This window comes from Sparus aurata, chromosome 5 (assembly GCF_900880675.1).
Source record: "Sparus aurata chromosome 5, fSpaAur1.1, whole genome shotgun sequence".
In the NCBI taxonomy this organism is placed as follows: Eukaryota; Metazoa; Chordata; class Actinopteri; order Spariformes; family Sparidae; genus Sparus; species Sparus aurata.
The window spans coordinates 10,119,134-10,133,748 of record NC_044191.1 but is presented as its reverse complement, the minus strand read 5'-3'; the positions used below and the strand labels follow the sequence as shown (position 1 = coordinate 10,133,748).

Genomic DNA, 14,615 nt, shown 5'->3' with positions numbered 1-14,615 from the left:
AAAAAAGAAAAAAAAGTAAATTAAATAGGTCCATACAGCTTCTCCTACGTAACAAACCACGTAACAGCGCGTTGATTTGCTGTCAGAATTATCGGAGTTACTGAGCTGACACCATATGGCGCTGAAACATGGCGGACAGAAGTAAACATTGGGCAGATGGTAAGAAACTTTTACCAAAGTCATTGTGCCGTTTCCTTTAATCTTCCTCGTCGCTCAAATGCTGGAAACAGCTGTCGGCGCGACAGGCGATCAAATGTTAAACAACGTCTTTCTGGCGTCCATGTTGCTCTCTCATTCCGATGTGACGCACCAAAGACGGAAGAACAACTTCCCCAACTCAGGAAATGGGACCATCCGAGGAGCAAGTGAATGCAGCGTGACTTAAGTCTCTGAGAGCCCAGAGTCCCAAATTGATTTGAGGAGACACCATCTACACCCTCGAGGCACAGTCAAGCTCTTTTGCCCGTTTCTGACGGGGTGCATGCTAACACTTTTAGCTTAGCAGCTACAGTGACGATTTAAGGGGGAAAGTAAATAACATCTATATCGAGTTGATTTGGGATCTTGGGGCTTTCACAACTTGGATTTTACTGTACAAGCTGTATGAAGCCAATTAATATACATTTTGCCCCCTTTTTTTTACTTTCTAAAACAAGTCTCCATCTACTTCACTTGATCAGGAGAATGCTGCCATGCTGTTCTGCTGTGAAGCTCCAGAAATGTTTTGCGGGCAAAGAAGCGTTACCTGACTTTTCATCCACATGTGGCCGAGTGGAACGTGATTGCGTTTTCATTTTCGGGGAGAACTTTTTCTTTAAGTATTTTCCCGCCTGCTGCCCGCACAAGTCGGATCTTCTTGAGGTGAGCAGGACGAACAGCCATGTCTGGGCAGGGCTGGCTTGAACTTGAACCACAGTAGACCTGGAAACCTCAACAGGCCACTTAAAGAGGAGGAGAGCAGATAACAGCTTCACCAATTCAGCTAATGTGAGATAAACACTGACTTCAGGTGTCCTGAGGTTGCACCTGGCCCAGCCCCTCCACAAATCACACTGACTGCTTCATGTGCTCAGCCTCCCTGCTCTCCAGGGTGGGAGCTGCCAACCGACACCCAGTGTGCTCTGTGTGGCTTTTTTTTTTTTTTTTTTTTCTATCCGTTTAGACTGACTTGCAATTTCCACTTCTTTAACATGCATCACTGGCCAAAGCAGTTCTTCCTCTGTGGCTCCTGAACGCTTTGGCTGCGGCATCAATCATAATTTAGCAGAGGCTCGCTGCATTCCCTGAGGTTCCCACACTTTCTTCTTTTAGTTAACAGATACCAGTCCATCAGGTTTATTAATTATCAGTAATCCTGTTGTAAATCGCGACCTGACGCACGAGTTGCAAACAAAAGCGTGCTTACAAACCACCCTTTAACCCCTCCGAAGTTTGGATTCATGGAATTAAATCTAGTTTCCTCAGTTAAGACGCTTTAAGTCGGGCTTGTTTGCTTACCGAGGTGAGTGCAGAGTGATTGAAGGTGCAGTCTCCACCTGCTGGATCTCTGCGCGCTCCCCGACTCGTCCCTGAACACGCACCCAGCAGCTCCCGCTTCACCTCAGCCCCCAACAACAGCTGTCTCCAAAACACTTCTCTCTGAGTTCCCTGCGTCAGCGTGGGGGCACTGGTGATGAGATGAGGCGCTGCTAGTCCCGTCTCTGTACGACTGGCGTCCTTTCACAGGAGGCACGGCTCAACACCACCTGTGGCTGCGCGCGCAGTGAAATCACTGGGACGAGCTCGCGGTGCCATGTGCTGTTACCAAAATAAAAGCTTTGACTCAGGCAGAAACCCGGGGCGTGTCCCGTCAGGGAGGAGAAGGAGGGAGGAGAGTGGAGGAGAGGAGAGGAGAGGAGAGAGGAGAAGGGGGGAGACGAGAGGAGAGGAGAGGAGGAAGGAAAGGAAAGGAAAGGAAAGGAAAGGAAAAGAAAGGAAAGGAAAGGACAAAGAGGAGAGGAGAGGAGAGAAGAGGAGAGAAGTGCGGTGATAATTGATCCATTCATCCGAAAAAACACAGCGAATGTGTTTTGTGTCCGCGCGCCACCTGCTGGCTGCGCGCAGTACAGCAGCACGCGCTCCTGCCAAATAATTTGAGCACGTGAGTCGCCTGCTTGTGTTATTGGTTTGAATATTTGTTTTTCTTGTTTTAGATATTAATTTCGCTCTTCTTTTGTCATTTATCCCTCATTTTTTAAATTATATTTCGGTTTGATAAGTTATCTATGAATAGTGCATCAATATTATTATAATAAATATTGGTGGAGCAAATCAAAAACTAATGTTTATTTTTCAATAAATATTCTCTTTCATCTCATTTGCCCTTTGATTATTTATAGATTTGTAACTATAACGAAGTTGTTTCATGTTCTATTGTTTCTTATTCTCACTATAATCTCAAATTCTTCTAATCTTGGAAATGAGTTTCAAAATTACCTAATCCGATTTAAAATGTACAATTAGACATTTACAAAATCTTATGGCTACACCGGTGAACTTAATGAAGACTGCCAACCTCTCATTAAAATTTCTCTTAATTTTCCATTGCACTATAACATAAAATTATAGCCTAGTTTATGCACCTTTTTCTGCTACATCTGTATTTTTTGTGGAATAGGAGTATCTGTGTGTGTGTGTGTGTGTGTGTGTGTGTGTGTGTGTGTGTGTGTGTGTGTGTTTGTGTATGTACTGTATGTGTGCAGATTACTTTCAGGGACAAATTTCGGACAGAAGGCCAGTTCACTGGGGACAGTTTGTCCTACTTGAGATAAATATGACGTCAAATGTGTGTTGTTTGTATGTATGTTCTACAACATGATGACAAACAATGTTTATTGTGAAATGGGATATCTCTAAAGCACAGAAACGTACATATGTTATCATACACATTGATAGCCTAGTGCAATTGAAAACAACTGTTCTGCCATAAAGTCTGGTTTTATAATGCCTATAATGGTCCTTATTTTTGATGCTGTCACAGAGGTCTTAATTCAGTTATACATTTTGGCATTGAGGTCAGAGATAATGTTGGTGTTGCACTGGATTCAACTGTTTTTGTAATATTCAGCCTCACACATATATTTAAATGGAAAGGAACAACATTTTCTTTTTTTTTAAAAAAAACACATTTTTTCTTTTCCTTTCTTCCCTCTTTCCGCCGCTCACATGTCAAACTCCTTACTCACACAGCCACCAATCTACCTGATCTAGATCACTGCACAGATACAGATCACTGCCTCCCATACAAATATGCAAACATCCAGACACACACACCCAAACCACACACAACTCATCAAATATCATTGTTGATCCAAACAGTAATTGTTTGTTGTCTGTATATCAGACCATGTTCATGTATTGTTTTTTTTCAATACGTAGCTGTCTTATTTCATAAGAAGTACTGTCGGAATTTGTTACATTTACTGTATTTTAGTTTATTTTGGTTGCCACTCTGATGTGCATTTGAAGGATTCAGTATAAATACCTGCACGCTGAAACCACGCTGCTGCTCAACCCCATACTTTGTTAAAGTAATATACCAGTGTCTCAAAAGAAGTTTAAAAAAAAAAAAGCACATGAACACACGGCTACTCAGCATCACTCTGTAATGTTTAATAGCTTTTTTTAAAAATTGCGTACCATACACATGAGATACATTGTTTCTTATAAGCAAATATATATTATACTTTCAATTTGATAAAAGGTTACAGTCTGTACAATCATCTGTGGCTTCTAATATGATTCTTTTTTACAGTGACAATCAGGAATATATCATATATCAAACAAAACTGCAAAATGACTTCATGATGGGGATTTCTAATTTCGGCTTAGAAACGCCACATTTGTCAAAGGTTGCATTAAACATACAGCAAGTGGTTCTGGGAATACTGACAAAGTGCGAGGGTTAATCCCATAAGCAGAGAAGACATTATTTAACAGAGAAGTGTTATAAAAAGGTTAGATTTGGCACATATAGCAATACTTCCTAAGCATTAAAGGATCGTTCCACTATTTGCTGTGGAGGAATTAATGTAAATTTAACGTTTACAGCACAGAACAAAACATGATCACGTTACCTATCAACTTTGGCATCATACTCCATGGCTTAAGAGGGACAAATGTTATTTAAAAAAAATTCAATTTGAAAAAGCCAAATATTCTCTAAAGATCAACTTACATGCAATAATCATATTCGCTCTTCTGCATAGCGTAGTCAAAGTGCTGTAAACCTGTCATGTTTACTTTAAGCACGTATCTACAGATGTTCGTGTTGTTTCCTCAAACTTGCCCGTGGTGCTTTCAGAGATCTGTAAGATAATCTGAGGAAGACATGCGAAGGAAACGTTAATGCCAGAAAAAATGTGCCACCCTTATTAAAAAGCTCCCCGCAGTGGTTTGTGATGGCACCGTGGTCACAAAAAGCTGAATGCAGCATCATACTGTATCAGGGCCTCAGAAGGAACCGTTCAGCTGCTCAGAGGGAAGGAATGCAAATTTCCTGCAGCTGCAAATAGCTGTGGAACAAAACAGCCCATTCTCCGCATCTGAAACAGTATCATCAGCATTCATTCTTTCCTCTCAAGTGGCGTGTGTGAAAACACTCCGCATGTCTCAGTGGAACACACACATGCACTCATGCAGGGAGGTGAGGTGAGAAACCACACAGTGTCCCTGCCTTCACCTCTGTTCTGGGAAACATGCAGGTCTGACTCAACCAGATGTAGGAGTGTGCAGGGTAAATGGGAAAAGAAACTCTGGAGTGTCAGAGCAGGATCTGCTGGAAGGAGTGATTGGTGGAGTCCAGGTGGACGTGGGGCAAGCAGGATGTGGGGAGGTCAAACCGGTGCCACGTAATTCCCAGGAAAAGTCCCGAAAGCTCGAGTCCGTTCGGACGTACCTAGAGAGAACAGAGTACACGGCGTGGTCACACAACAGAAACTAATACATGGATGAGACTGAAACTGAATGTGCAGTTCACTGAGAAAAGACATGTGCAATGTTTCGTGATGTCCACTAGAGGGGGCGATGACACTGCACGATGTTCTGATACTGGTCACTGATCGTGTTTACAATCTTAATGAAACTCTGTTAAAAACTTTGTGTTTTTTATCAACACTGTAAACCAGTGGAACTCAATTTACAGCCCACTGGTCAAATCTGGTCTGCTATACAGTGCACTTTCTTATTCATAACCAAAATACATTGATTCTTTTTTTTATTGTTACTTTTGTTGTTGCTGTTTAAATTAATAAATAAACGTTCCTTGGCTGATCAATCTGACCACATACATGTGTATGTCACACTAACAGAGCTTAAATATGCCATTTATTCTGTCTGTTGAAGGAAAAGGTTATGTTTATGGTTCATGTTTATGCATCATTCTAAAATCTGAGTGAGTGCATGGCGGAGGAGGTGCTGGCTATTTTCAGCGTTTCTTTCAAAAGTAACCAGAAGGTTTACAACTAAAATGCAGCAGCAGCAAGTAGTGAAAATATCAGTGAAATATCTAATAAAGATCTCATCAGATTTAATTGGTAATACGTTAGTTAATTTGTATCAAAATGTAAAATGTTTGTGCATTTTATCTCATAAAAACTATTAATGTTTGTTGATTGACTGGCCCCTGGCTTCTGTCATTGCTGAGAACAGGTAAGAATACTTTGCACTGACTGTAGAAAAACCCACTCCTTTACTTCAAGAAGAGAGTTTTATCTTTGCTGATTCCCAGATGACGCGGCCTATCAGTATAATTTTTGATTTAAAAAAACGTCTTTAATGCCCCTATGACACCCCACTGGTGTGCAATCTACGAGAGGGTGACAATTTAGAGGAATAACCTGAATAAGATCACAAACGAAACAAATGTAGATACATGCAGGACACAAGAAATCACCAAATAGTTTGAAGTATGAAAAATTTGTGAATAGTGGCCCTCAAAGTCACTTAGTGTTAATGCAAAGATGAACCTATTTAAGGTTTTAGAGCGACGTGTTATTCGGTACCATTCACCTATCAATAAAACAGCAAATGAGGGAACATCTTTTGGAAGATTGATGTTCTGTCCTTTAATTTGTCAATTATCTCTACATGATGTCGTGCTTCAGTAGGCTTCTTACGCAGCACATACTGATGAGATGTGGAAGAAGTACTTGGAACCTGTACTGAAGTAAAAGCAGCAATACCTAAGTGTAGAAATGCTCTTAGACACTTCAGTAAAAGCACAACATTATTAGCATTAAAATATACTCAAAGTACATATTATGCAGAAAGACCCCATCATATTATTGCATTATAATTATCACTTTAATGCTGACGCTGTTGAAGGTGGTTTACCTACTTTACAGTTTTTTATATAGTAGCTGGGCACCTTGTAAACGTTTCCATCGGGGGATCAATAAAGATGTATCTTAATCTGTAATATAACATATATCATGATATATTTCTTTATTATATTTTGTATCATTAAACTAAAACGGCAAAGTAACTGGTATCTAAACTTGTAAAACAAACGCAGTTGAGTAAAAGGAAAGTACTCCAAGCTTTAGACGTCACATCTTATCTCAAGATATCTTAATGAGCAAATATCTTGTTTCAAGTGCAGATTTCTTTGTAATAACAAATAAAACCAAAAAAATTAAACTTGTTTTTGAAAAAGCATTTGTATTTTCAGCGATAACATACAGCGTAGATTTTTCTTAAAGAAAGATCTCTCCCTTTCTTACCTACAAACCAGCCGTCGTCACATTTCTCCATCACTTGTACGATGTCTCCTTCTCTCAGCTCCAACTCATCTGAGTTCTGTGGTTTGTAGTTGTAAACAGCTTTGAATCTGATATAGAAAAAACAAATGGTCTGAGCCACAAATTTACCAGGGCTGCAACACTTGGTCTGTGCTGCAACAACGTGAACAACAAATGTGGATATTTACGGTTGGTGTTGCGCCACAGTAGAGCCAGGGTTGTTTTTCATTTGCGTGTGTGGCAGGGAGTTAACGTGTGGATTAGGTGGAGCAGCCTGGTTTGGTATTGCACCCTGGAAGAAATAGAAAACCTTGCGTCAGACATGATGAACTGAGAACTGATAAACAACTCTAAAAAGCAACACCAGCGGGGAGGACATGCAGTGAGAGCAGACCTGTGAGGGGTCAGTGTATCTGGGAGTGTTCGCTGTGGTAGCTCCTGCTCTGTGTGGGAACGCTGACGACTGAGTGGAAGGTGAAACAGCTCTAACAACGGAGCTCTGGTTAGCCGAGTTTGTCCCAGCCCAGTGGCTGTTCTGGATGGTGGGTGAAAGCGTTTTGGGGGTGCTCTGGGGCCACCGATTGGTCGTCTCTTTGGGTGTCTGCGTGGGGGAGCGTGACTGTGAAGCTGGGCTGCCGTAAGGCACGGGTGAGGACGGCTTCAGGGGGGAGTGCTCAGGTTTGGGGCTGAGGGAAGTGGGGGTGTAGGGGGATAACGGTGATCGCGGGCAGGGTGAGTGGAGCGGACGTCCTGGACTCTGAGGTCCAGGAGAGACAGGAGACATGGGGCCAGGTGAGTAGTCATCCGTGGAGTATTTGGTGCGGGGCATCTTGTTGACCTGGACATAACTGGCCGGGAAGATGCCGCTCCGGCTGGTCCCTGAGATCCTCCCCTCTAACCACTTATCGTCAACACGCCGGGTTATATCGATCACCTCACCCTAAGGAACGAAACATATTGGAAAGTTTGATGTTACACAGAGATAAATGTTACATCCACTGACATTTAAATACTGACATTTGTTTCGAAGTAGAGCTCTCACTTTTTGCATATTTTGCGTATAGTATGAGGCGATTACCAGTAGATGGTTAGCTTAATTTAGCATACAGACGAGAAAAATTAGGCTCTCAACGCGTAAAATTTCCAGTTCAGTTTTTGCGCAGATTTAGCAACAACATTAGACATTTCAAATAGCGCTTTACATTGTCTGCTCAGTGGATTTTGCTACAGAGGCAGGCTAGCTGTTTCCCCAGTTGCCAGTCTTGATGCTAAGATAATCTCAGCAGCTGTTTTTAGCTTCTCATTTAGTATACAAACATGCCAGTGATATCAAACTTTTCATCTCTCTCAGAAAGAATACCTCTGTATTAAGGTGCTTATAATATTTGCAGCCAGAAACTAACTTGTGTGCGCCGATACAAACAGCTACAGTGGCTCAGTGTAGAGCGAGAGCCGCTCCACTTCGACACTCACCTTACGGAAAGAAAGCTCAACAGGTAGGTCAGCGTTGAAGTTGAACAGAGCCACGGCTTCCCCGTAGTCCAACACCTGCAGGGTGGGAGGCTTTATAGGAGTCGGCTTCACTGAAGGAGGCAGAATCTATGAAGGACAGCGATAACAGGTTTGTGTCAGAAGGAATCAGATAACCAGCACAGTCGAACAGTGCCGAGAAATGATATGAAGATATTTACCTCCACGTAAGTTGTGGGGAAAATGCCAGCTCTGCCGTGATGTTCCCCTTCAAACCAGTTGGCATCTACCTGCCTGTGGATGTAGACGATGTCGCCTTTCTGCAGCGTGAGCTCCCTGAAGACAGAAAGGCGTAAAGATCATGAGACACGCTAAAGAAAAATCAGTTCAGACTTCTAAATGAGTGTGTGAAATGAAGAGAATGTGGGTTTTGGATTTGATGATAATGTCTGATAATGCTATAATGTAATGATTTCTTTTAGAAAACTTAAATGACCCTGCAAGGAAGGAAATGGCACATTTATCACATCAGCTCACGCTGTAACTCACTTGGGTGACTGAGCCTGGAAGCTGAACTTGGCACGCGCTGCTTTCATCTGGAAAAACAAACAAATCCTTCAGTGTTTTGGGACGATGCGCGCGGATGCAGTTATTATGTGAACAATTCAGAATGATCCCAGATAACAAAAACAAAACAACACAACTTAAACACCACACAACAAAATGGATGTATGAAACATTTCCCTGCATGATAGCCGGCAAAAAAAGTCACAGAAATGTACCTTTTTCTCCTCTTTCTTAGGTGGGTGCTCCATGGCCTCATTTGCAGGGGAAAGACGCTCTACTGCGGAACAAAGTGAAGTCACGGCAGCATGAGTGGAGTCTGAAACTCCTTCCTTCATCAAATGTTGTTTTGGGAGGTGTTGCAACGACAAAAAAGCAATCACGGCTTCCACAACCACAAGCTCAAGAAGGACTCTGTACTCATATCCAGGAAGAACAATTGAATAAAGCTAATCTTTAATCAGGTCTTCCGAGTTCCACTTCCTATTTCTGCGGGCTTCCTCCCCACCCATCTACAGGACCCTTCTGATTCTGTAGGAAAGAACTGCAGAAGCTTTTCATGCTCACACCAGCCTCGTCTGAAATGCCAAACTTCAGAGCCGAAACAGCCGTGGCAAAGCGGGAGAATCATGAGACCTCCGAAATATATTAGATTACCAAACGCTTTCATCAAATACATGCAGCCTGATTGAAAGAGCCGCCCTCCCGCTTAGAGGGCATGACTTATGGTCGGTTTAAAGTAGAAGAAGAAGAGCAGAAAACGATCAGCTTGCGGACAGCGCTGCTGGAAATATAAACTGCTGCGGTACTTATCAAAAGTGTCATGGGAAAATCCCAAAGTGCATGTGCGCTGCAGAGCCTAAAAGGGAAGGAAACACTTGTGTATGTCGTTTACCATATGTGGGAGCAGAGGTCGATGATGTTCCAGCAGGGCGATGGACCGGCTGCCTTGCTGCTGGTGGACTGCTGAGAGCAAAGTGAAGAAAATCAAATATTTTTGTGTTTATCATTCTGTCACTGTGTCTCCTGATCGGGGGAGGGGATTTCTGATGACAATGAAGGCCAGTGAAACACACACACACACACACACACACACACACACAGTCCACGAAACAGTGTGTGGGAGGATTTCCTGCACACTAAGTGTACAACACATCTGGTTGCAGCTGCTGGTTTTTTCATACACTGGACGGAGATGACACAAATGATTAGACTAGCTAGAAGGGCGTGCAGATGATACTGTGTGAGTCATGAAGTTTGGAGCTTAAAGGGACAGTCCACCCTCAAATTTGAAATACACCATTTTCCCTCGTACCTGTGGTGCTATTTATCCATCTAGATTGTTTTGGTGCGAGTCGCCAAGTTTCGGAGATATCAGTCACAGAAATGTCTGCCTTCAGTTTGAATATACTGGAACTCGATGGCACTCGGCATATGTACATTTCAAATAATCCCCAGACTTTGTTGTGAGCACTTTCATTCTGCTGAACTGCACCAAACAACCATACCACAGCGCAGAAGGAAGTGTGCATCATGATTGAACTAGTCAAAGTTACAGCTCACCTGAGAAGGACGACATGAAAGGAAACCTATTATGCTCCTTCATTTGTCGTGATATAGGTTCTTGTGCATGAAAAAGCTCTTAAAGGTTAAAAAAAAGCCCAAAGTCTACACCAACTCCTCTCTCCCACAGAAAACGCTGCTCCTGAAACGCCTCATCAGTAGTCCCGCCTTTAATTCCACGACTTCTTGACATTACGCTAATGACATTACGCTGATCTTATTTCCATGGGTACATAGCACTATAGGTCAGAGGGAAACTACGTGTTTTTGATTTTGGGGTGAACTTTACAGCCCTGACACTCTATTCACGATCAAATCCATGAGTCTGGTCATTTTCTGGACTCAGAATTAATCCAAAAACCCAACGCTTCCTGCCTGGTTTCCTCTGGACTCATCTGCATATTTCCACACTGACACTGTTGTTTTGTATTCCAGCATTTGCAGCTGGATGGACACAGCGAAACAACTCGAAAACCGTTAAAGACATGCAATTTCTCGAAGCCGTATGGTTTGGTTTCACACGTCCTTGGCAGCAGGTTCTTTAAAAATAAAAGCCCCCTTATCCCACTAAGCCAGAGAAGGTCAAACCCCATGAACTCAACTTAGCAAACAACAGCGAGAATCCTCCCAGAAAGCATGACACACATGGCGAGAAATGTGGAATGCTGCCTGCTGTTTGAAGTAACAAATACTGTACTTGTGCGGCTTGTTAAAGTTCAACAGCTTCCTAAAAAAAATCCAGCACAGAGAGTCATCTGATCGACTAACAGAGCAGGTACCCCGCGAAGAATTAATGATTGCGCCGTCCAATCACAGTGCCCGCTTGCTTGAAACAGCAGGAAGCAGCGGGGCAGTTACTCCCACTTGATGAAGCAATATCAAAGAGGATTAAGGAGGTCTGTTGCATGGATTGACCCAGACATCTCCATTAACCTAACCTGCGTGAATACACAATAGAAATAACATCACTATACATCACTTTCAATAACTGTATTTACATTTAGTTATCTGCTCTCAATGTTTGCATGGCACACACTGTCACAGCTCTGTAAAAAGATTTAAAGAAGTGCCAGGGAAACAGTGAAGGAATGTAACTAAGTACATTGACTCAGGTCCTGTATTTAAATGTTGAGGTGCTTTACTTGAGTATTTCCATTTTGTGCTACCTCAGCTTCCACTCCGCTGCAGGTCAACATTGACCTTTTTACTCCCCTACTAATTACTACACACCGCATCAGATCCAAAGGAGCACATTTAAAGAGTATGTTTATTTATCAGCAATCGGATTAACACAACACGGACGCCATTAATCTGGAAAATATACTCAATATATGTACTTTTTACTTTTACTAGTAATTTTGATACTTAAGTACATTTACCGATGACATTTTTAAGACTTTTATTCAAGTAATATTTGTGTCACTTTTGTCAATGTAATATTTTTTAAAAGTAACTACATTTTACTCAAATACTCTACCCATGCACAGTTTTGAAGTAGCCGTACTTCAAGTGAGTATTTTCATTTTCTGCTGCTCTAAACATCCACTCCACTAAAATTTGGAGCTAATCCACAAGATTAATTTGATTACTTTAGTGAGCAGTTACTTTGCAGGTTGTATGCTGCGGAAGAGCCAAAGTACCACATTTTTTTAAAGTCAATTAATCTGCAATCGGATAAAAGAACACTTATTCTGACCGTCAATAATGTAAATAACATGTAAATATATGTATAGTTTACTTTTACATGTACTTTTGATGCTTAAGGTCGGATCATTTTAGACTCTTTACTCAAGTATCATTCATATGTGTGGGTTTCACTTTTACCAAAGTAATATTTAACACAATATTGTTACTTTTACTCAAATATTACGTCTGGGTACTTTTTACAACACTGGTCAGCACTGGAAGCCTTGAAACTACTTTGACATGTAATGTAACATAGATTTACCTTCAGTATCAGGCTGAAAAAACACTTCAAGTTAGTCTGTCAGTGAGATCTCTTGTGGAGAAATGCTGATAATTGATTAAAATGTGGTTAAAAGGTCTGTAAAGATGTAAATATAACCTTCTCATGTATATCAGTAATGTTGTCACTGACCTGTAGTGTGTGGTCCCGGTCTGTGGAGCGGTCACTGGATCCCGGCCTCTGGCCTCCTGAAAGCAGAGTGAACATTAAACACAGTTTGTTCCCTGCAGCCTCTCAGCTCCGAGGAAATCTCACAACAACTCAGACAAAGTAGAGGTGCTGACCACTCCCAGAGGAGCAAGAAATCCCCTGGGTCCTATCCTCCTCAGTCTAGAAAAACAACACCGCTCATGATGTGTCTGAGCTGTCTGTGATTTCAGCCAGATCAGAAGCAGATTAAATCACACAGGAATCAGGAGCAGCAACACAGTCAGTGACAGTTTTTGGCAGGCTTACATCCAAGTGTCTCTCTAAAGACAAGCACTGTGGGACTGCAGAGGGAAGCTCTAAACAACATGATCAAAAAACGTGATTTAAAGAAAACTTGATTGCAATTTTTTTTTTGCAGCCAAATTTGAGGGACTTGCAGGCAGGTGATTGACAGAGCAGATCAATCCAAGTGCAGGGCAGGCAGGCGACTCAGGAGCTCTCATCCAGGTCACAGAGGAAAAACAACAGACGCGGTCAAAGCTAGCAAGCAGGGAGGGTCTGGCTGCCTTCACTCAGAGGAGGGGGGAGTAAGGGTGGGGGTGAGGGTGAGGATTCTGCTAGATTGTGGGGGAGGAGGGATGCTTCAACAGAGAGAGTCAGGAGGGGGGCTCAGTACCTCACCCCGGCCTCGATGCTGCTTCTTCTGGGAAAGTCTCCTCTCCAGGCCCTGGATCTCCGAGTCCAGCTCAGCCTCAAAACGACTCAGCTCAGAGACCAGACTGGCCTGATCAAGCCGACCAGTGATGGAGTTGGAAGGGCAAAATTAAAACACTAATACAGTCTGCTGAAAGAATGTGACTTTTGGGGCTAATTGTGACCCTTTTTTATGACTGATAAGATGAAACCTGGAAGGAGTGGATTGCAGAAATGGCAGAAATCTAAATTCTGTCAGAGCAGCTCACCTCAATAGACGGGGACTTTGGCTTCTCCGGCTGTTTCCTCGGAGCTAAATGAGCCTAAAGAAAAAGAGAGAAAGAGAGAGAAACATCATTGAACAGAAGTCTCTAGGCATGCAGGGGCTACAAAAAAACCTACGTTCATTCCATAACAAGTGGTTGAATGTAACTTATGAGAAATGTGTTTTACAACCACAATTATGTTTGGTTTGTCTGTGCTCACATAGCGCATCTTCCCAAATAAAGTTGTTTTCATTGAACTGTCTCAAAGTATTTGACACACAGAAATCTTGAGGCCAGAAAAAAAAACATTATATAGGTATTCTGGTTGGTTTCTGTGTGTCTGGGGAAATAATGAAGCTGTCATATACAGTCGGGGTTATAGGGACGTATAAGACATTCATGTCCAGGGTATGTATGCAGTATAATCTATGTTGTGTATTTTTATACTGCTGTTCATCAACAGGCTTTGACCCAATCAAATAAAAATAAATGAAAATAAATACAATTTAAAGGTGCAATATGTAAGAATTAGCCACCTGTCAAACACCACCTGTCTCCACAAACAACTGGGAGCAGCTGATGTTAACTAGTCACTTCAGTTGGCCGCGTAGCTATTGGCCCTAAGACCAGATCTGGATTGGGGCTAAAACAACATTAGCTAAGACAGACAGAGGCTAGTTTGACGAGAGGTAATACTGTGCCAAGGTAACTCAACCAGGACAGGAGCGTCAGGAAGTGTTAGAGACGCAAGGGAGAGGTTGTCGGCACCAATGAGGTAAAGCAGTGTCTAGAAATAAGTTAGCAATTAGCATTTAAGTCTGTCTTAGTTCAGTAAAAGAGAGGAACTTGAATTTGGTAGATGTACGCTTTTATTTTTCCTCTTTAGTAGACAAAATAGGTGAAAAAATATTTTCTTTTTTATTGGAGTTTTGGAATGTTTTCAACAAAACTTCTTTCAGAAATATTGCATGCTTTAACAGTTTTTTGAAGGTGTGTTCAGGAGTTAAGAGGGATGTGGAACAACAGTCTCCTGCAAAAAGCTTGTTGGAGTGTTCGGGCATGCATCTTTTCGTGGAAACAAATACAAATACATACGTAAATATAAGACAATATATATCTTATATGAACTGGATTTTACCAACTGCGTTGGATGGACAGGTACTT

At 42.0% G+C, this 14,615-nt stretch overlaps 2 protein-coding genes across 10 annotated transcripts in view; both read right to left on the bottom strand.

The window, feature by feature from the left end:
- Positions 1-1,931, bottom strand: part of pdlim2 (PDZ and LIM domain 2 (mystique)) — a 45,372-nt gene extending 43,441 nt beyond the window's left edge. Inside the window, exon 1 of one of the 2 annotated variants that reach the window (XM_030418084.1) lies at positions 1,498-1,931. The gene's annotated coding sequence lies outside the window, so the exon portion shown is untranslated. The remainder of the gene's footprint in view (positions 1-1,497) is intronic. The other variant, XM_030418081.1, reaches the window with a different exon arrangement.
- A 1,696-nt stretch (positions 1,932-3,627) lies between these two features.
- Positions 3,628-14,615, bottom strand: part of sorbs3 (sorbin and SH3 domain containing 3) — a 31,010-nt gene continuing 20,022 nt past the window's right edge. For 3 of the 8 annotated variants that reach the window (XM_030417976.1, XM_030417975.1, XM_030417974.1), the window contains exons 10-21: positions 13,455-13,508; positions 13,169-13,276; positions 12,475-12,530; positions 9,709-9,779; positions 9,032-9,093; positions 8,799-8,845; positions 8,471-8,585; positions 8,253-8,378; positions 7,174-7,719; positions 6,968-7,071; positions 6,762-6,868; positions 3,628-4,936 (exon numbers count right to left, since the gene is read on the bottom strand). In XM_030417976.1, the coding sequence (XP_030273836.1) occupies positions 4,875-4,936; positions 6,762-6,868; positions 6,968-7,071; positions 7,174-7,719; positions 8,253-8,378; positions 8,471-8,585; positions 8,799-8,845; positions 9,032-9,093; positions 9,709-9,779; positions 12,475-12,530; positions 13,169-13,276; positions 13,455-13,508 (1,458 nt within the window). In that variant the 3' untranslated portion in view covers positions 3,628-4,874. The remainder of the gene's footprint in view (positions 4,937-6,761; positions 6,869-6,967; positions 7,072-7,173; positions 7,720-8,252; positions 8,379-8,470; positions 8,586-8,798; positions 8,846-9,031; positions 9,094-9,708; positions 9,780-12,474; positions 12,531-13,168; positions 13,277-13,454; positions 13,509-14,615) is intronic. The other 5 variants (XM_030417979.1, XM_030417982.1, XM_030417978.1 and 2 more) reach the window with 5 other exon arrangements.